Source organism: Gorilla gorilla, chromosome 3, assembly GCF_029281585.2.
Source record: "Gorilla gorilla gorilla isolate KB3781 chromosome 3, NHGRI_mGorGor1-v2.1_pri, whole genome shotgun sequence".
NCBI lineage: Eukaryota > Metazoa > Chordata > Mammalia > Primates > Hominidae > Gorilla > Gorilla gorilla.
In genome coordinates this window covers 129,139,494-129,162,064 of record NC_073227.2, presented here as the reverse complement: position 1 = coordinate 129,162,064, position 22,571 = coordinate 129,139,494, and the positions used below count along the sequence as shown (strand labels likewise).

At 40.1% G+C, this 22,571-nt stretch overlaps 1 protein-coding gene across 5 annotated transcripts; it reads left to right on the top strand.

The window, feature by feature from the left end:
• Positions 1–1,142: 1,142 nt before the first annotated feature.
• Positions 1,143–22,289, top strand: ETNPPL (ethanolamine-phosphate phospho-lyase). Of its 5 annotated transcripts, none has more exons than XM_004040264.5 (13): positions 1,143–1,376; positions 3,911–4,029; positions 4,309–4,468; positions 7,698–7,772; positions 9,471–9,561; positions 11,152–11,268; positions 13,141–13,223; positions 14,959–15,184; positions 16,268–16,422; positions 17,444–17,533; positions 17,766–17,896; positions 20,449–20,516; positions 21,724–22,289. In XM_004040264.5, the coding sequence occupies exons 1-13, from the start codon at positions 1,321–1,323 to the stop codon at positions 21,850–21,852; spliced, it is 1,500 nt and encodes a 499-aa protein (XP_004040312.5). In that variant the 5' UTR covers positions 1,143–1,320; the 3' UTR covers positions 21,853–22,289. The 5 variants fall into 5 exon arrangements, with proteins under 5 accessions (XP_004040312.5, XP_018881606.4, XP_063561531.1 ...); XM_019026061.4 differs by having other exon boundaries at positions 1,143–2,027; XM_063705461.1 differs by lacking the exon at positions 3,911–4,029.
• The last annotated feature ends 282 nt before the right edge of the window (positions 22,290–22,571 follow it).

Sequence of the window (22,571 nt, the reverse complement as noted above, 5' to 3'; positions counted from 1 at the left end):
TGACCTATCCTTAACCCAATGACTAAGTGTTTGTGTGAACTTGAATAAACCTTCACCTTTCCTGTGCCTCACTGTTCTTATCTACAGAGCAGAGAAGTTAAACCAGATGACTTCTAGTTAAAATAATGTATGATTTAATGATACAGTTAATTAAGATTCTATTGGGAGGCCGAGGCAGGGGGATCACGAGGTCAGGAGATCGAGACTATCCTGGCTAACATGGTGAAACCCCATCTCTACTAAAAATACAAAAATTAGCCAGGCGTAGTGACGGGCGCCTGTAGTCCCAGCTACTCGGGAGGCTGAGGCAGGAGAATGGCGTGAACCCGGGAGGCGGAGCTTGCAGTGAGCCGAGATTGCGCCACTGCACTCCAGCCTGGGCGACAGAGCCAGACTCCATCCTCAAAAAAAAAAAAAAAAAAAAAAAGTTTCTACCTGTGCACATATTTAGCTTCAGATATGATCAGTGTGAGAAGACCATCTTGAAGGAAGTCAAGAAATCTAAGAATGAGTCCCGTTTTCAGCATCAAGTGGATGTGTAATCATTAGAACAGGGAATAACCTCACTTTCCCCGTTTATTAAATGGGGTAACACTCGTGGTCATCTCTCAGGGTTGTTTTGAAGACTGAACAAGATAAGTCATGTGAATGTGTTTTGTAAGTTGTATAGTTAGAAGAATTAGAAGTGTAATCATTGTTAAAGGAGATGTTTGAAACGCTGCATGTATCATCACTGCCAATGGAGATAACAGGCTGAGTCCGGGTTATTTCTCGTCAGGACGCGTCCTTGTGCTGAGTAAATGGTAGGTTACCTTATCGGACTGCGCAGTGAGTCTTGATCCGGGAAGCGCCTAACTCCTGAATTTTTACCAGAAAATAAAGGACTACACTAAAAAGAAACGAGAAAGAACGTGGGAAGGAGGGAATTCGCAGGGAGAGGAGGAGGAAAAGCAAAGGCGAGGCAAAGTGAGGAGAATGAAAGGCGAATTCAGAGGAATGATAGGGGCGGGTAGGGCCGAGCCGGCCTGGCAGGACAGGGTGGTGGCGAATGAGCTGCTAGCCCGGCGACCTGCCCGCGGCCCCGGCGGGGGAGGAGGAGGGGCTTGGCAAAGGGCAACGCCAGAGCCAGACTTAAAAGGGAGATGATCCTAGCTAGTTGATGCCACCAGTGACCTCCGACGCCCCGGGCAAGAGAACGCCACGAGGGATAACGGGAGGAAGGCCGGCCGGGGCCGCCAAGGCAGTCCCAGGCTCGCGTAGGAGGCGCGCAGACCAGACAGGGGCATCTTGCACCTTCGCAGCGCCCTGCACCCCGCCACCATGTGCGAGCTGTACAGTAAGCGGGACACTCTGGCGCTGAGGAAGAAGCACATCGGGTAAGGGCACCCTGGCCCGGAAGAAAGCGCAGAGAGGGGGCAATAACGAGTGCAGAAGGTGGAGAGAGAAAGCCGGCTAGGGAACAAGCGATGCGCTGCAGCCGCACTCCGTGCCCGCCGCGCCTGTGCACGCGCCCCGCGCGCCTCCACCTGCAGGGGCCGCGCGGGCTCCCAGAAACGCTCCTGGAACCCGGAACGCTGGGCTTCCTGCCCGCTCCAAAGTTCCCGGCTCGCTCTGCAGCCGGCGGACTAGCGGGGGCTGCCGGCCGGCTAGAGGGGTTGGTGGATGACGGCCAGTAGCCCTAGCAGACACCATTCCAGGGATGGGAGATGGGTGGAAGAAGGATAGCGCTCGGCCACCCCCACACAACTCGAAAGTTTTTGGAAACTGTGAACTGAGAAATATTTTTTCATGATGGCTCCGCAAACAAACCAGTTCTGACAATTTTTACTTAAAGTGAGCTTTTTCTTCTTGCATGCTTGGTTAAGCGGTGAAGGGTTTATCTAGCCAATAGAAAAACTTGAAACCACCTTCTGTTAGAAAAGCAAGAGACTTTATTTAGATCCCTCTTACCCAACTTGGTCTCCCAAGCTGTGTTCTCCCCAGCCTGCTTGTCTTGCCCCCGTCACAAACGACTTAGTAATATAATGGTGAGTATATAAGACCGACAGGGGCTCTGGCCCTCGTTGGGTGTCATATTCCCTGTGTGACCTCTGTCAAATTACTTTGTCTCTTCTATGAAAGTAGGAATAACATTCTACTTCACAGGAGCAAGAAGATGAGATTAATATGTTAGTGTTTTGTGCGTGTTTTTTAAAAAGATACGTGTAAATATAAATGATGATTAATGACCCCGAATACTGTAAAGTCAACCGTCTGCAATATTCACTTGAAATGAACGACTGCAGCCGGGCCAGTGGGCATGAGAGAGCACTTGGGGTTACAAGGAAGAAAACAATCCGCATCCTCTTCGGAGGAATGCTGGACAGTTTCTCAGACTGAATCTCCTCACCCCAACTGGAGGGGTTTCTGGGTGGTTTGGAAGACTAGTTCCATCTCTCTCAGCCGCGAAGTGGGATCAAAATAATCCAGTTCTTTCCCCATTAATCAATCACTACCCTACTTTTTCTAATCACTCCCTGCGTTAGTTTTCAATCTTAGTTAGATTCCGGTAAATGCCTAATGGTTTCTGACATGAGCAGAACAAATTTTCTAAAAGCACGAGTGTAGCCATGGGCTGACTGGAAAAAGGAGAATTTTACCTGAAGTCTGACGGGCAAGGTGGAAAGTGTATTAAAAAGGCAATGTGAAGTCTGCAGCTTTCAGCTCACATCCTTAACAAAGTTTTTTTTTGGATTTTAACTTGTAGGTATAAACTAACAGCTGAGTTTGAACCAATAAGAAATTCTTATAAAATACTATTTTCATTTCAGCTGATGATGCTTAAAAAAAAATCAGTATATAACACAACCTTATGCAATTTTAAAATTTGAGGTTACCTACTGTTTGTAATAATCAAAATTCCTTCTAAACAGTTACATATCAATTTAGTATATTTCTACTACTAGAACTACCTCCAGTGTGTGTGAGGGTTTTTTTGTATGTATGCAAAATCACCAAAATAAATAAATATATTTAACTTTAGTTCTTAAATGTTCATAAAGCCAAGATTAGAAGCCTTTGTGAAATTTCTATGTGCTAAAATGTATAATCCAGCCATTCATCCAAATAAAAGTATGGATGACTTTATTATGCTCAAAAAAACATATTAAATGCTTAGAAGAATAATTGAATTTCACTATTTAATAATGGAAAATCCATTTGATACAGGACAAGTACCACTCAAAATACATGAAAATGAAAATGATCTATAAAACTTCCTTTGTAGTATTTAACTCTAGTTTATTTGCATTTAGCTTTCAGTGCTATTCATGTCTTTATACATTAGATTGAAGGGGAAACAGAGATGTCTACCTTGGGCTACAGCACAACACAGCCTACTTGCAAATTCTGGTTTTCTCATTTACTGTCTGTGTAACCTTAAACCAGTTTCTTAATTTCTCTGTGCCTTTGTCTCCTCACCTATAAGAGAAAGATAATAACCTCTCTTTCATAGGATTGTTGACAGGATTAAATAATATTTACAAAATATATAACAGCTTCTGACACGTTAAGCCCCCCAAAAAAACTTGGTTATTTTTTTCTGATGGAACAAAATTTCTCAAAGGAAAATTAGTTATTGGTTTGTGTGATTAGAACCATCACAGAGTGGATTCATGTGCCTCTAATAAATTGTCAAATCATGGCATATTTAATATAACAAGCATAAGGAATGTGAACAATGTCATGAATGGGGGATTAACATAAAAGTTTCCAGGTTTACATGAAATGAAAAGAAATGTGTGTCATCCAGGTTGTGTTTTCCCTTTCCTTTATGTAATTGTACTTTTCCACTGATGGGGACCTTCACTGAGAAGGAAAAATACTGAGAGTAGTCCTACCAGACCAAAGTGTTTCCTTTGATTATTTCTAGGCCCTCATGCAAAGTTTTCTTTGCGTCGGATCCCATCAAAATAGTGAGAGCCCAGAGGCAGTACATGTTTGATGAGAACGGTGAACAGTACTTGGACTGCATCAACAATGTTGCCCATGGTAAATGTCCTGTCCTTGCAGTGCTTTGGAGGAAATGTTCATGGAGTAAAGCTGACTTGGAACACTTAATCTTTGTCTGGGGAATTGCAGTGGCTGCAGTTCCTTTGCTGAGTGGGCCAGTAGTCCTAGTGGGGAAAATCGCAGCAAAATATGGAAGAGAAAGGAACTCAACTTTTGTTTGTTTGTTTGTTTGCTTGCTTGCTTGCTTCATAATTCCTCTTATTCCCAGGCACTTAGAATTCTAACTTATTTCTTGGGCTTTTGTTTCATAAATTTTAGTGGGACACTGTCACCCAGGAGTGGTCAAAGCTGCCCTGAAACAGATGGAACTGCTAAATACAAATTCTCGATTCCTCCACGACAACATTGTTGAGTATGCCAAGCGCCTTTCAGCAACTCTGCCGGAGAAACTCTCTGTTTGTTATTTTACAAATTCAGGGTATGTTTCATGGTTTCCCACCCCTCCCCATTCCCACTAAACTTTGTCTACTCTTGCACATAAATCTTTCCTTTTGATTCATGGTGGAGCTTGTCCAAAAGGGTTTGCTGAGTTTCTTGCCATTCACTAAGTGATCACACATTAGGGACCTGGCCTTTCTGGTTCTCCCACTTTATTCTATGACTGTGAATCTAACTGGTCAAATGATGCTCACCTCCTCAGGCAGTGCAATAAGTAGCTTAAGGATTGATAGGCCAAGATATTCTTTCAATGAATGTATGAAGAACTTTAGCCAATAAATAACTCTACTAAACAAGCTAAAACTTTTTTTTTTTTTTTTTTTTGAGACAGAGTTTTGCTCTATCGCCCAGGCTGGAGTGCAGTGGTGTGATCTCAGCTCACTGCAAGCTCCGCTTCCCAGGTTCACGCTATTCTCCTGCCTCAGCCTCCCAAGTAGCTGGGATTACAGGCATCCGCCACAACGCCCAGCTAATTTTTTGTGATCCACCCACCTCAGCCTCCCAAAGTGCTGGGATTACAGGCATGAGCCACTGCGCCTGGCAACAAGCTAGACTTTTTAAAGATTTTTGATTGTTGAAAATTGAGCATATTTCCCCAACACAAACACAAGAAAAGAAAAAAGAAGGAAACTCAAATAGATACATTTCAACTTTCATTTATTTATTTATTTATTTGAGATGGAGTTTCGCTCTTGTTCCCCAGGCTGGAGTGTAATGGCACTATCTCTGCTCACTGCAACCTCCACCTCCCGGGTTTGAGTGATTCTCCTGCCTCAGCCTCCTGAGTAGCTGGGATTACAGGCATGCGCCACCACACCCAGCTAATTTTGTATTCTAGTAGAGATGGAGTTTCTCCATGTTGGTCAGGATGGTCTCAAACTCCCGACCTCAGGTGATCCACCCGCCTTGGCCTCCCAGTGCTGGGATTGCAAGCGTGAGCAACCGTGCCCAGCCAGAAGGAGCCCCAAGAGATGCGGGCTGGTCTGGAAGGCCATGCACAGGGCCACCAGCAGCGCCTCGGGGTCAGCGTGGGGACCCTGGGGCCAGCACCAACACCCACAGGCTGGCCATCTCCATGCAGGCACCTCGGGCTGCCTCAACTTTTTAACTTAGTTTTTTGTTTTGTTTTGTTTGATTTTTAGTGACAGTGTCTCATTATGTTGCCCAGGCTGCTCTTGAACTCCTGGACTCAAGCAATCTGCCCACCTGAGCCTTCCAAAGTGCAGGGATTACAGGTGTGAGCCACCGTGCCTGGCCCCAACTTTTAAATTCTGTAAATTCAAATCATTATATATCCATTCTATAGACTATTATGCAGATATTTAGAAGTATGTTTTTGCAAATGCATGTCTAAATATGTACTTAAAGTGCAATATTATATTGGGGAAAGCTTTATAGATATATAGTAGAAACTCCTATTTTAAAAATGAAATATGGTTCGGCGTGGTGGCTCATGCCTGTAATCCCAGCACTTTGGGAGGCCAAGGAGGGTGGATCACGAGGTCAAGAGATCAAGACCATCCTGGCCAACATGGTGAAACCCTGTCTCTACTAAAAATACAAAAATTAGCTGCACGTGGTGGTGTGTGCCTGTAGTCCCAGCTACTTGGGAGGCTGAGGCAGGAGAATTGCAGTCAGGTTGCAGTGAGCCGAGATCACACCATTGCACTCCAGCCTGGCAACAGAGTGAGACTCCGTCAAAAAAAAAAAAAAAAAAAAAAGAAAGAAATATATATGAAAATTAACTATTAGACATTCCATGAATATTTGATTATATGACTCTCTGTGATTCACTTTCCATTAAGATATTTTAAAACCAATTTATGTCCAGCGTGGTGGTCACACTACTGTGCCTGGCTCGGCTTCCCAAAGTGTTGGGGTTACATAGCCCACTATGCCTGGGCTAATTTTTGTATTTTTTGTGGAGATGGGGTTTCACCATGTTGCCCAGACTGGTCTCAAACTCATGGGCTCAAGCAATCTGCCCGCCTCAGCCTCCCAAAGTGCTAGGATTACAGACATGAGTCACCGCATCCAGCCAAGACTAATATTCTGTTTTTTTAATTAAAAAAATTACTTTATTATTTTTAGAGACAAGGTATTGCTAGATTGGTCAGGTTGGTCTTGAACTCCTGACCTCAAGAAATCTTCCCGCCTTGGCTTACCAAAGTGCTAAGATTACAGGTGTGAGCCACCGCCACCATGCCTGGCCAACAAAATACTCTTAAAGTAAAAAAGTCTTCAGTCTGAATCCTGCTCTACCTCATATTAGCTATGAGACCTTATTCTGATTACTTTACCTCTCTGAGGCTGTTTTATCCATATAAAGGAGATGGCAATACTTGTAATGCTGTTATGAGAAAAAATACAAGTAAAATCCTCAGCATGATGTTTAGCAGATAGTAAACATTCCACTTATTATTATTTTCTTCCTTTTTTTGGGTAGTATATTTAGATTGTCTGAAATATATAGGAAAAAATTTGATACTCATTTTATAGAGAAGGAAGCTAGTCAAATGTTGGGTAAATATGACATAGGGTTGGCAGCCAAGCTAATGGGCCCTCAGTCTCCCATTCCTCCTGTGGAGATCAGATTTAATGAAGGCTTCTTCTTGTCCTCAGTCACTATGTGGCTGAACTAGACTAAAGTCTGGAATGGGCAGCATATCCTTAATTTTTATTGGGTTTCTTCTATATGTCTCATTCTTTACTGAAAACATCTAAGGAACCTTATATTGGAAGGGTAAAGTGGGCGGGCAAGATAGAGGAAGGAGAGGATTTCAACTTATTATTTTATAAGTTTCTGAATAAATGTAATCTTACAACTTTTGTAATTAACATCCTAAATGTTTGTTGTTGTTGTTGTTGTTCTGGAGATGGAGTCTCAGTCTGTTACCCAGGCTGGAGTGCAGTTGGGCAATCTCTGCTCACTGCAACCTCCACCTCCCAGGTTCAAGCAATTCTCTTGCCTCGGCCTCCCAAGTAGCTGAGACTATAGGTGCACGCTGCCGCGCCTGGCTAATTTTTTGTATTTTAGTAGAGATGGAGTTGCCTAATCTGGTCTCTAACTTCTGAGCTCAGGCAATCGGCCCTCCTTGGCCTCCCAAAGCGCTAGGATTACAGGCGTGAGCTACCGTGCCTGGCACATCCTAAATGTTTTAAAAAGAGACTGTGTCACAGTGTCCTCTCTCTCTATGTTATCTTAATAGATCTGAAGCCAACGACTTAGCCTTACGCCTGGCTCGGCAGTTCAGAGGCCACCAGGATGTGATCACTCTTGACCAGTAAGTCTTAGACACAAGATTTTTAAGCAAGAAGCTTCTTCAGAGACAAAATTGTATTGATCCTATGCATACTAATACCATGAACGCATGTGAAAGAGGACAGATATATGGAGCAATGTTTTTAAAAATTATGTATTAAGCTATCAAGGCCAGCTTAAATCCAGAGGGATACTTAATTCCTTCTAAGTACCAGGAAGTAGGAGAGGCTCTCTTGGGTACTGTGGGGGATGTAGCTTCATGGAGTTTGCATAAATCATGGATTACTTTTCACACATTATTTATTGAGCCACTATTAACATGTAAGTAATTAAATTGTTTTCCAAATCAGAATACAATTAATTTCAAAAAAATTCAAGCATTCACTTCACTATTGTGATTATTCGCAGTCACTCATTTTAAAGATAACAATTTACAGCAAATTTTAAAGAAAACCGGCAGCCAGGTAAAATTTAAAACTTTTTCATTAGCCTGTAATTATTAACAGTCACTATCTAATCTTACCTGTCAAACATGAATTTATTACATTTTAAACCAGAAATCTGGCAACTTCCATCTTTATTAGAGTTTGTTTGTTTGTTTGTTTGTTTTGAGACGGAGTCTCGCTCTGTCATCCAGGCTGGAGTGCAGTGGTGCGATCTCCACTCATTGCAACCTCCGCCTCCTGGGTTCAAGCAATTCTCCTGCCTCAGCCTCTGGAATTAGCTGGTATTATAGGTGCCCGCTGCCATGCCCAACTAACTTTTTTTGTATTTTTAGTAGAGACAGGGTTTCACCATGTTGGCCAGGCTGGTTTCGAACTCCTGACCTTAAGTGATCCACCCGCCTCAGCCCCTCAAAGTGCTAGGATTACAGGCGTAAGCCACCAAGGCTAGCCTACGGATATTTTTTCTTTTAAATTTTTGTCTACTCCTCCACCCCACTCACTAACTTCAGATGTAGAGGGTGAAGTTAAATATGTACCTCATTTCATGCCCTTCCCAATTGCTTTTGGGAACTTATTCATAAATTCTTTGCCAAGGCTGATGTCCAGAATGGTATTTCCTAGGGTTTCTTCTAGGATTTTTAGAGTTTTAAGTCTTAAATTTAAGTCTTTAATCCATGTTGAGTTAATTTTTGTGTATGGTAAAAGGCAGGAGTCTAGTTTCATTCTTCTGCATATGGCTAGCCTCAATCTTAGTTCTTAAAAAGATCTCCTTTTCCTTCTCAAGTAATATTTGCCTAATGTTTGCAAGTGGACATGCTTTAGAAATCATCCCCAACAGAAACAGATGCCCATTCTATGATATAAAGTTGTTTTTAAATTTACTAGAATGTAACACATATTCTTTTAACACATTTAAAGAATACATACATGTAAAGTATTGCGTGAGGATATAGAAAACAATTTTTCACATTTAGACAATCTAATTTAGCAATATAATCCAAATACATCAGTTTTTCCCAACTAAAAAGAAATTGTCAATGAGGACACATGCTTGGCTTTCTATGAGTTTTATTACATGTGGAAGAAGAATTGGACACATTAAGGGCCAGTCTTGCCATGAAAAATTAGATCCCATATAGTCAAATCTGGCACCAGTGTTGAGATTCTCCCTGGACGGATGCATATGGATGAAATGCAACACTGGTTTTCATATACTTGAAAATATCTCTCTTGGAATTATTTTGATTACTGTTTTTTTTTCTTTCTCTCTTCAGTGCTTACCATGGTCACCTATCATCCTTAATTGAGATTAGCCCATATAAGTTTCAGAAAGGAAAAGATGTCAAAAAAGAATTTGTACATGTGGTAAGTGTCTTAAAATCCTAAATCAGAATGTTTGTATTGGAGGAATGCTTAATGATAATCCAGCCAATGCTTTCATCTAGATGAACCATGAAAGAGAAACTAAAATCAAGAGCAGTTATGTGGCTTGCTAAGGTCAAAGGGCTAAATAATGACAGAATGTTATTTAAAATCTATTTATCTATTTAAAATACATTGATGAGTATTACAATAGGCAAATTAGTTTAGTAGTTGTTCAGAGCTATCATTTTATTTTTCTTGCTCCTTAATCTGCAGTTACATTTTCTATCACAAATGCCAACTCAAAATTCAGAGTTGAACTAAGTGTGTGTTTAAATTGCTCTTGACCGGGCGCAGTGTCTCACGCCTGTAGTTCTAGGGCTTTGGGAGGCCGAGGTGGGCAGATCACTTGAGGTCAGGAATTCAAGACCAGCCTGGACAACATGGCGAAATCCTGTCTCTACTTAAAAAAAGTACAAAAATTAGCCAGGTGTGGTGGCAGGTGCCTGTAGTCCCAGCAACTTGGGAGGCTGAGACAGGAGAATCGCTTGAACCTGGGAGGTGGAGGTTGCAGTGAGCTGAGATCGTGCCACTGCACTCCAGCCTGGGTGACAGAGTGAGACTCCATCTCAAAAAAAAAAAAAAAAAAAAGAAAAGAAAAAAGTAAATTGCTCTGTATAATAATGCTAAATTATTATATAGCTTTATTAAGTAAAATAAAGAAACCAACCAAGTTGTTGAAAAAGTGAAATTTATTTGGTGTGTTTTTCTTAACTGAGGAACAGTATAATTTCTTTTTTCTTTTCTTTTCTTTTATTTATTTATTTATTTATTTATTTATTTATTTATTTATCTATTTATTTGAGACGGAGTCTCATTTTGCTACCCAGGCTGGAGTGCAGTGGCACGATCTTGGCTCACTGAAACCTCCGCCTACAGTGTTCAAGCGATTCTTCAGCCTCAGCCTCCCGAGCAGCTGGGATTACAGGCATACACCACCAAGCCCTGCTAATTTTTGTATTTTTTGTAGAGACAGGGTTTCATCATGTAGGCCAGGCTGGTCTCAAACTCCTGACCTTAAGAGACCTGCACACCTCAGCCTCCCAAAGTGCTGGGATTACAGACGTGAGCCACTGCGCCTGGCCAAATTTCTTGAGAATCATCAACACTTTAAAGATTTTAAGATCTGGAGTGAGTGCTAACACACTCTAGTTTTCTGAATGATTACGATTTGTAATATAGTTGATCGGTGTTGGCTCATTTTAAATACAGACTAGTTAATACAGTTTCCATTCACTGACATTTTTAAATAGTATCATCACACTTGTTGATTTGAATGTTCTATTTATGTGAGGAGGGATATAGTCTTGATTTATAACAGTCTGGAAGCAAATCCAAACTTCTGTTCACAATTCAAAGATGTCAGTTCTTCACAGAATTTAGAAATGTTCAGGAAAAAAAAGAACAAAAAAACCTAAAGTATCTTAAGTTCACATGATCACCATTCTAACATGTTCTTGTGGGGAAATGCCTTTTTTTTAAGGTTTGTCGAAAAGGCAAATTACAAGCAACTGCATTATTTGACGTTTTCAGGCACCAACTCCAGATACTTACAGAGGAAAATATAGAGAAGACCATGCAGACCCAGCCAGTGCTTATGCAGATGAAGTGAAGAAAATCATTGAAGATGCTCATAACAGTGGAAGGAAGGTTCGTATTTATAGCTTTGGAAACATCTCAACATCTTTTATAAAAGGGATTAAAACTGTTGGGATTCACTGAAGAGATGGAAAAGGATTATATCTAATGTCCCTTTCTGTTCTTCTCTAGTTACGTTTTCACTTGATTCAAATTTCAAAAATGCGTTATTACAATCATGCCTCTAAGACTGTCTACTTGTATTTATCCTGGAAATACAACCATTATCTGGTTCCAGAACTGGTTGCCTAATTCTGACCTTTACAGTGGTATGCAGGGTCTAGTCTAGAGGGGTAGGGGTCATTACATGGTGAAGGGAAGAGAAGAGACAAAGTAGCCCTGGGACCTGAGGACCAATGCAGATTTCCAGACCCACAAGGGAGCCTTGGTGCTTCCCTCGAACTTCGACCTTCTTGAAGCCATGGAGCCTGGGGCTGGTTTGCACCTGGGTAAGCCAAGGCAGAAAATGTTCTTCCGATGTGGGCCTGGACTTCTAAGACAGAAACAAAATCCTTGAGAGGAGGAAAAAAGTGTTTTCACTTTCTTGGTCTTCACCCTACTGTCTTCAGCTTGATGTTCAATTCTCAGCCCATCTGTAGGTTACTTATGTGGATTTTAATGCAACCTGACAGTACTTTGCCTTAAAAATTGGCTTATGGCATAGACTTGGCTATTTTTTAAAAAACCTTAACTGAAATAAAAATGAGGCCTTTTCTTTTTCTAATTAACTCAAATATTTTTGTCTTCATGACTAGAGAGCCGTTCACATTTCTTAACTGCTTCTTTTTTTTTTCCCCCAACCCATTTGTTTTTATCTTCTTATGTGAAACATCTGTGCAGGTAGACCTAAAGCTCTACGTGTTGTGGGAAGCTTCATACTCTTCCTCTTCAAATGTGGTCTGTACCTGTTTAAACAAATGGCAAACAACACTTTTAGGAAAAAATTTACATTAACAAGATCTTACGGACTCTTTGCTGCTAAAAGAGGGTTTGAATAATTTTTTGAGAACATTAGCATTCAACATTTATTGGATTGTTGCTATCATATTAGCAGTGCTGAAAGCAATGAACAAATATAAGATCAGTGCTTCAGAATATTAGATGTGCTTGCAAAGTCATGGAATTGTACAGCAAAAGTCTTGAGTCCAACAGCCTCATTTTACAGCTAAGAAACCAAATATCTAAAAAGTGAAGGATTTAACCCAAGGTCATACAATTACTAAGGGGTAGTCTGAACTAGAACCTGGGTTCTCTTGATTTCTTATCTCACATTCTTTGTGCTTTCTCTTCAACATTATCTATTTCCTACTTCTCTTTTCTTAGTCTCTAGAATGATTCATCTGTAGTTCCTATTGTTAACTGCCCACTGTTGAGTTAAGCGTGGTTTAGGGCAAAACCTAGAAATACGGCACAGTAACTATAGTGTGTGGCCACAAACCACCCTGCCATTTTCACGGTGCAAATTCCAGCCTCAAGCAGCCCTACTTCACCAAGCTTAAGAAACAGGCACCACGACAATGCCTTTGGACCTAGATAACTTTTTACAGGTTCATAACCAAAGACTAATAAAAATAGCAGTCTTATTCAGTTCATCCTAATGAAACTGCTGCATGTAATTATGAGAAATAGAAGTTGCACTCTCATCTCCTCTATTTCTCATGGTAGCTTTATTGGTACCCTAGATTTTCAGAAGTTAATGCTTTAAATCAATTGCTTTTCCTGCATAGACACCTTTTCCTTTTTCTTTAATCAAATGGCTAATTTGCCACTTGCTACAGGTCTATTCCTAGCCATTTTTAAAATAACCTGCTCTATAAGATATCCTCTTTTTAGGGGGGTTGTAGGGGGACCTAATGGACTTTGACACCATCTTCTCTTATATAGATTGCTGCCTTTATTGCTGAATCCATGCAGAGTTGTGGCGGACAAATAATTCCTCCAGCAGGCTACTTCCAGAAAGTGGCAGAGTATGTACTTGACTTGGGCCTCCTTGGTCAAACTGAGAGCACTGCGACAATTCTGTAGGGCCATACTAGTTGCTAAGATATTAAAATAATTCCTGATTAGCTGGTAAATAGCCACACCTGAGTGCCTGCCAACCCAGGACTCCTGGATGATCTCTCAGCCTTCCCCAAGATCCAGCAAGTACAAGGTTTACACATGGTCCAACAGCGGGGGTTCAGAACTCTGCTCCAGCCTCCAGCCTGCATCCTCTCTGATTGGCTAGTACCAAATCTGTATTGGTCAGGGTTCTCTAGAGGGACCGAACTAATAGGATATATGTGTGTATATATATCATATATGATATATCACATATCATATATATCATATATGAGATATCACATATATATAATATATGAGATATCACATATCATATATATCATATATGAGATATCACATATCATATATATCATATATGAGATATCACATATCATATATATCATATATGAGATATCACATATCATATATATCATATATGAGATATCACATATCATATACATCATATATGAGATATCACATATATATATCATATATGATATATCACATATCTATATATCATATATATCACATATCTATCATATATGATATATCACATATCTATATATATGATATATCACATATCTATATATCATATATATCACATATCATACACACACACACACACACACACGGCAGTATTAAGTATTAACTTACATGATCACAAGGTCCCACAATAGGCTGTCTGCAAGCTGAGGAGCAAGGACAACCAGTTTAAGTCCCAAAACTGAAGAACCTGGAGTCTGATGTTTGAGGGCAGGAAGTATCCAGCATGGGAGAAAGATGTAGGCTGGGAGGCTAGGCCAGTCTCTCCTCTTCACATTTTCCTGCCTGCTTTATATTCGCTGGCAGCTGATTAGATTGTGCCCACCAGATTAAGCATGGATCTGCTTTCCCCAGCCCACTGACTCAAATGTTAATCTCTTTTGGGAACACCGTCACAGACATACCCAGGAACCCAGGATTAATACTTTGTGTCCTTCAATTCAATCAAGTTGACACTCAGTATTAACCATTACACAAGCCTTCCCAATTAGTAAATATTTGAAGACTAACCCTGTTAACAACTACTTGTTTGATTCTTTCTCTTCCCACTTAAAACGTAATATGGTAATAGGACTGGGTGCTGTGGCTCATGCCTATAATCCCAGCACTTTGGGAGGCCAAAGCAGAAGGATCACCTGAGGCCAGGAATTCAATACCAGCTGGGCAACAGAGCAAGACCCCCCTCTCTACAAAACCTTTTTAAAAATATTATCTGGGCATGGTGGCACACATTTGTAGTTCCAGCTACTCGGGAGGCTGAGGTGGGAGGATGGCTTGAGCCCAGGAGTTTGAGGTTACAGGGAGTTTGATCATACCACTGCACTCCCGCCTGGGCAACAGAGTGAGACCCCGTCTCTTAAAAAAAAATACTGCAATATAGCTTACTTTAAGTAGCACAAACCCAACTGGTATGGAATACATCTAATCTAAAAATTACGTGATTATATTGTAAAGTCAATGACATTTATGTGGGGTTTAGAGTACTGAAATGTTTTTTAAGAAAAATTAAGGCTTCAGGTTAACAACTTTTTTTTTTTGTCTTCAATAATTTGCACCTTTGTGGGTGGGTTTGGGGATCTCAGTGACCTGAAGGCATTAGACTGCCGCTTTGCTTTTCAGATATGTACACGGTGCAGGGGGTGTGTTTATAGCTGATGAAGTTCAAGTGGGCTTTGGCCGAGTTGGGAAACATTTCTGGAGCTTCCAGATGTATGGTGAAGACTTTGTTCCAGACATCGTCACAATGGGAAAACCGATGGGCAACGGCCACCCGGTGGCATGTGTGGTAACGACCAAAGAAATTGCAGAAGCCTTCAGCAGCTCTGGGATGGAATATTTTAATACGGTACATTTTGGTCTCCAACTTTAATGCTAAGAAGGAAAAATAATGCATGTTCTTATATTTTTTGTCAATGTAGTAAAGAATAAAGCTCAGTATTGCCGGCTAACCACCCAGAACTCTGGCCAAAGTTTTTTCTTATTTTAATAAAACATCTTAAATACATACATATATATATATATATAATTATACTTTAAGTTCCGGGATACATGAGTAGAATGTGCAGGTTTGTTACGTAGGTACACATGTGCCATGGTGGTTTGCTGCACCTATCAACCCGTCATCTAGATTTTAAGTCCCACATGCATTAGATATGGCCAAACTTTTATCTAACCAGATTTTATTCTGTCTGACAAAATGCTCCTTGTATTTCTGCTTGTGTATCTTTACCAGTCCTAAAACAGTCTTATTAATTTTTCCAATGATAGATGGTTGCCCTGCTAAATTCTACAGGTTATGATATTTTCATTGCTTTGTTTCATATCATACTTAAACTTCCAAAACACTTTTAAAGTATTTTTATGACTCAGTACTATAAATGTTATACAGCTGTCATAAGAGATACTAAATTTTTATCTTTGGGATATTATATTTTTTTGACTTATCCCCATAAGCTTTAAGCTTGGAAAAATTATTGTAGTTTGTTCAGTATATATAATATGACTTGTTAAAGCTAAAAGTAAGATTCAAATCTGAGGACATAAATTGCTTGGGGAAAATGTCATTGCTTAGCTACTTTTACTCAGCTCTTCAAGGGCAGAAACCCCTATTTCCCTCATTGGGCAACACTATGAAATCCTGAACTCCCAACATAATGTCTGCTTTTGTTTGGATGAGCAAATAAAATCACTGGTAGTCCTTCATACCAGTTATGCAGCTTGGATAATATAATTTAGAATGAATTTTCACTCAATCCTGAATAAATAGAATCATGCTCTATTCTAAATATGAGAAACTAATATTATAAGAGAATATTTTATTCAAATTATATCTTCACTTATGTATGTATGAGCCAAATTTCTCATGGATGAGGGAATACCACTCATTCAACTGGTATATTTTCTCATTTGTTTTTTTTTTTTTTTACAGTATGGAGGAAATCCAGTATCTTGTGCTGTTGGTTTGGCTGTCCTGAATATAATTGAAAATGAAGACCTTCAAGGAAATGCCGAGAGAGTAGGGAATTATCTCACTGAGTTACTGAAAAAACAGAAGGCTAAACACACTTTGATAGGAGATATTAGGTATGTTCATTATGAAGTCGTCATGTAGTTACTCATTTTTTTCAAAATAATAATAGTTTATAGGCTGGGCAACATGGTGAAACACCGTCTCTATTAAAACTACAAAAAATTAGCCAGGTGTGGTGGCACGCACCAATAGTCCCAGCTACTCGGGAGGCTGAGGCATGAGAATCACTTGAGCTTGGGAGGCAGAGGTTGCAGTGAGCCGAGATTGTGCCACTGCATTCCAGCCTGGGTGATAGGGTGAAATCCTGTCTCTAACAATAATAATAATAGCTTATATTTTATCTTGTAAGTTTATAATAAAGTACATAAAACTAAATCTGGAAAACACCAAAAAACAGAGATGGCAAAAATTATTCTTATTCCAGAATCCAGATATCACCACTGTTAACATTTGGGTGGGGCCGGATGTGGTGGTTCACATCTGTAATCCCAGCACCTTGGGAGGCAGAGGCAGGAATATTGCTTGAGCCCAGGAGTTTGAGACCAGCCTGGGCAACGTAACAAGAAACCTTGTTTCTATAAAATAAATAAATAAACCACCACCAACAAAAACCATTTGGGTATATGTCTTTCCTGGCTTTTATACTTTTTTAATAAAGTTAGGATAATGTCAGCACCCAAAAGATGAAAAGAAGGAACTTAATGTAGCTCTAAATAATTTATTGAAAATTATTTAAAATGCTATTCTGAAAAACTGGATATTTTTCATATATATGTATGAAATACTGACATATATATATATATGTTAACATTTATCATCATTAACATCCTGAGAAACTAAATAGCATGAAAGGGTTGTTTTTAAGCCATTTTCTTTTATAATTGAGAAAAGAAAACTGGATGACAAAAACTAATTTATTTCCAAAAGTAGAAACAACTGTGAACATAGATTGGTATCTTGATTTAGTTAGAATTAAACTTGGAAATTAAATGGAAGTTTGGTGATAGTGTTAACTTTTTGTGACAGTGAAGAGTTGGACAGATTGTGGGTCAAGTTTTTCTTCACCTCTCGCAGGGGCATTGGCCTTTTTATTGGAATTGATTTAGTGAAGGACCATCTGAAAAGGACCCCTGCCACAGCTGAAGCTCAGCACATCATCTACAAGTAATTCACCCCCACACCCACCTGTTTGGTATCTTGGCTGCAGGATGCCTACCCACTTGAAAGCTTGCTTGACTTCCTCCCACCCCTCTGAAAAAGGAAAGTTTAAATACATCCTATTTATAATGTGGGCTTCTTAAATGCAGAATACTTAAACTGCTCTATGTTCACATAATTCTTCAGTAATCGTAGTTATCCTTTGCATACACTCACATGTATTTCCTACACAAATTAGGATGAAAGAAAAACGAGTGCTTCTCAGTGCCGATGGACCTCATAGAAATGTACTTAAAATAAAACCACCTATGTGCTTCACTGAAGAAGATGCAAAGTTCATGGTGGACCAACTTGATGGGATTCTAACAGGTGGGTCCACGGATCTTTAAGATGTCTTCTTGTTCCCTCTCCCAAACCCACCCCTCAAACCCTGGTCTAGTCATAATGAGCATATGCATCTTGTTATTCATGATGGAAGTGAGGCAGGGCAGAAATAAATGTGTAACTTTCCATTTAGGACTAGAAAAAGATAGCTGAAAAGTAACTACATGGACTCTTAAATTGAAATTTTCAGTTTCTATTCATATAACTCCAAATATAAGTTTTTGCTGAAAGAACATACTGTTTTGTCGTTTATTTTTACTTTAGCTAGCGTATTTAAAAGTGCATGTCTGCATTGTGCCATGCACCACAAATACTACAGTGTATAGTATTTCAGCATTGTGTGACTAATACATGAAACATTTCTAATAAAAAAATTATATAGGCTACAGTGTGACAGTTCTTTGCTATATGCTGAATCACTTAACTTTGCGTGTGTTTTTTTTGTTTTTGTTTTTGTTTTTTTGAGACGGAGTCTCACTCTGTCATCCAGGCTGGAGTGTAGTGCTGTGATCTCGGCTCACTGCAGCCTCCGCCTCCCGGGTTTCAGCGATTCTCCTGCCTCAGCCTCCCAGGTATCCGGGATTACAGGCACCCGCCACCATGCCGGGCTAATTTCTGCATTTTTAGTAGAGATGGGGTTTCACTATGTTGGCCAGGCTGGTATCGAATTCCTGACCTCAGGTGATCCACCCACCTCGACCTCCCAAAGTTCTAGGATTATAGACGTAAGTCACTGCGTCCAGCCTAACTTTGTATTTTTAACTTTTATTTTTTAATTTTTATTTATTTATTTATTTATTTTCTGAGACAGAGTCTTGCTGTGTCACCCAGGCTGGAGTGCAGTGGTGGGATCTCGGCTCACTGCAACCTCCGCCTCCCAGATTCAAGCAATTATCCTGCCTCAGCCACCTGAGTAGCTAGGACTACAGGAGCATGCCACCACACCCAACTAATGTTTGTAATTTAGTGGAGACAGGTTTCACCATGTGGGCCAGGCTGGTCTCGAACTCCTGACCTCGTGATCTGCTCACCTCAGCCTCCCAAAGTGCTGAGATTACATGCATGATCCACTGCACCCGGCCTTAATTTTTATTTTTTTCTTTTGCTTTTTTCTTTAAAAATATTTAAAATATTGAAATATCTTTTACTGTTTAACTTTTGAGGACTTTTGTTATTCAGAATTATAGTCTATCATAAAAATATATCTTTTGTTTACCTATATTATGCAACTAGGTTAATTTATTTTTTTGTTATGAACATACATTGGATTAGAAAGTAAATTAGCACTGTAAAACCATGTTGAAGAGCATAAAGCATGATAAAAATGATAGATATTGTCGTTTTTGCTTTAGTTATGTTTTTACAATTCAGGCCAGCATGGCAGCACATGCCTATAAGATCCCAGAGGCCAAGGTAAGCAAACTGCTTGACTTGAGATCAGGATAGCTCAGGAGCTGGAGACTAGCCTGGGCAACAAGGTGAAAGGTTGTCTGTACAAAAAATAAAATACAAAAATTAGCCTGACATGGTGGTGCGTGCGCCTGTAGTCCCAACTACTTGGGACTTGGCTGAGGTGGGAGTATTACTTGAGACTGCAAGGCAGAGGTTGCAGTGAGCCGCGCCACTACACTTCAGCCTGGGTGACAGAGTAAGACCCTGTCTCCAAAAAAAAAAAAAAAATTTCAACTTCTCTACTTGCTTCTCAGCCTTTTGGGGTTAGGATAAAGCCAAGAAGCTAGGAATCAATATAGCATACAAAATAGATATGAATAGTGAATGTTTGGAAACTTGAGAGTCCACATAAGTTATTAATAATAGGGTCACTGTCTTTGGACTCAGAGAGCATGCTCACACCCAGACCTGGCAAGCATTCCTCACAAGCAGATGTGTCCTTTGATCCCATAGGGCAGGGTAGAGGAGAGAGTGTGGCTTGTGGCTTGGGGCAATCTGTCACTCTATGTCTGCATCAACTCAGAGCTTGAGTGTTATTAATAGTGGGCCAGAAGAATTTCCTTTGAATAAAGTGAATGAGGAGTAGGTAAAATGGGCTTAGTGCCACTTATAAATGATAATGGTAAAATACTACAAAAGAATCTTAAAGTAATTTTAATAGTGATTTTTTTTTTCTTTTTGAGACAGAGTCTCACTCTGTCGCCCAGGCTGGAGTGCAGTGGTGTGATCTCGGCTCACTGCAACCTCTGCGTCCCAGGCTTAAGTGATTCTTCTGCCTCAGCCTCCTGAGTAGCTGGGACTACAGGCGTGCGCCACCACATCCGGCTAATTTTTTTATTTTTAGAAAAGACGGGGTGTCACCATATTGGCCAGGCTGGTCTCGAACTCCTGACCTTGTGATCCGCCCTCTTCGGCCTCCCGAAGTGCTGGGATGACAGGCATGAGCCACAGCGCCTGGCCCATTCTTTTAACACATAACATTTCCTTCTATTCTTCATTAAAGGTATTGCTAAGATACCAAAAAGTTTTTTTTCTTAAGGTTTTTATGTTATTTTGTCTTCTCCATAATACCTTCCTTGATTTAGTTTTAGAAGAAGCCATGGGAACCAAAACCGAAAGTGTGACCTCTGAGAATACTCCATGCAAAACAAAGGTAAGGGTTGGCTACTTTATTTTTAGGGGGAATGTTTAAAATTTGGGGAATGTTTAAAAAAGGAATACAAATTTTCAAAAAATTGTGCAGTGACCATTAGAACAATACCAGCCTGTATTATGTTGGCTTATTGTTGCAATTTTGAGTGCACAATTAAATTTCCACAGCAAGTGTCACATCATTTGACACATCAAAAGCCAAAGAACCATTCTTACAGGATCATTCCCATTCCAAAAGCAGCCTCGTGGGCCTGCAAAGAGGGCCTATAAAATATATATAGAGAGAATTAAAACGGCCTAACCTCCTTCCTGCTTTTCCTGAGGGCTTCCTGACACTGCCTCCGATTCTCACACACTGACTTTACAATCAGCAGAAGCATTAGCAGGGAGGTTCTGAAGTGCCAGAGTTTGGTTCTAAAACGAACTAAAGCGTAAGCTTCGAATGGCAGTGGGGCCTGGGAACTGTCTGGCATTGCCTGGCCTAGTTTCTGCATTTGATGTGCTTCCAGCAGAGGGCCTTGCCATTCTCTCCTGAGCTGCCCAGGGTGTGAGAAAGAGCACCCTGGGCTGGGAAACAGAAAGGCAAAAACTTGAGAGGCTTTGTTGCATAATTTGTTATTTGTTTATGAGTTCGATGCATAAAGGAACACTCAGTGCCTCGAGCCCGCCTGCGCATCCAGTGGAGTCAGCAAAGTCTTTTTTCGTGATTAAAATCATCAGGCTGTTTGAATGAGAGCAAGTGATTCGCTAACAGCATGGCTTCTGTTTCGTCTAACAACACAAACCAATTATAGGAATCAATTATTCTTTGATGTCAAGAATAGTTTATCAAGTCTAAGACAGAATCACAGCTGTAACCACTGGTTCCCCAAGCATTAAAAAGAGTCCTGCAAATGAAACAAAACAAAACGAAACAAAACAAAACAAAACAAAACAAAAGAAGTGTTCAGCACAAGAAATCCCACTTTAGGGTTAGCAAAGTTGGCACACATTTTATGAAAAGTTGACTCGGAGTCCCGGATTTTCTGTTGACATCACATTTCAAATGTCTATTGAAGATACTGAGGAGAGGGTTAGAAAGGAGCAAGCAGTGTTGTTTTGTTTGGTTTTTCTGTGTCCTTTGTTTGTGTGTGGGCTTGTTAAGTCAGTCCTGTGGAGGCTGGATTAGAGGTGGATGCCCACTGGAGCTTTGTGTGCCTGTCTTGCAGATGCTGAAAGAAGCCCACGTAGAACTGCTTAGGGACAGCACCACTGACTCCAAAGAAAATCCCAGCAGAAAGAGAAATGGAATGTGCACGGATACACATTCGCTGCTCAGTAAGAGGCTCAAGACATGACTGATTTGCATTTTAAAGCAAGATGCGATGTCCAGAGTTACAGAGAATGAGTAGATGTGTCTCATCGGTTAATAGCTCTATTGTACCTCTAAAGGTGGAATTGTCAGTTTAGATTCATAAATGAAAAGGTAAATGAGTAATCAGAATAAGCCAAGTGATAATCAAACCATGTCAAGATTATTAGTTCAGACTCTAGCCTGTTAATTTTCTTATTTGATTTCTGAAGCTACCTGATTTATTCTATTAAATGTAAGCTTGCAAACTCAAAATAAGTTGGCAGATTTACCTCTCATGTTTTAATGTGTCAAATTAGAGAGCAAAGTATAACAGGTGCCTTCACTTTTGAGACTTAGTGCCTTAAAATATGTATTCTATAATGATTTCATATATTAAAGTATATTTATTGACTGTAATGAAATAAAATATGATGTAAACAAAAAAAAATTACTAGAAAAGTGTTTACCTACCCTTTGCAGGGAATATTAAGGGTTGGGATGGTAAAAGCAAAGTCATTCAGAAAAAAATCACAAACAGCAAATATTAAAAAGTGATAGAATAATTCAGGCCTCTAGCAAGGAACTTGGTTAATCACCATCCCATGGGGATTGAGAAGGGAACAAGGAATATACACAGAAATACACGCATAAAGACATTTCTGGAACAGCAGCAGTAGCTGAAGCAGGGCATTCAGAGTCAGGAGACTTCTGCTTTGTCTATTC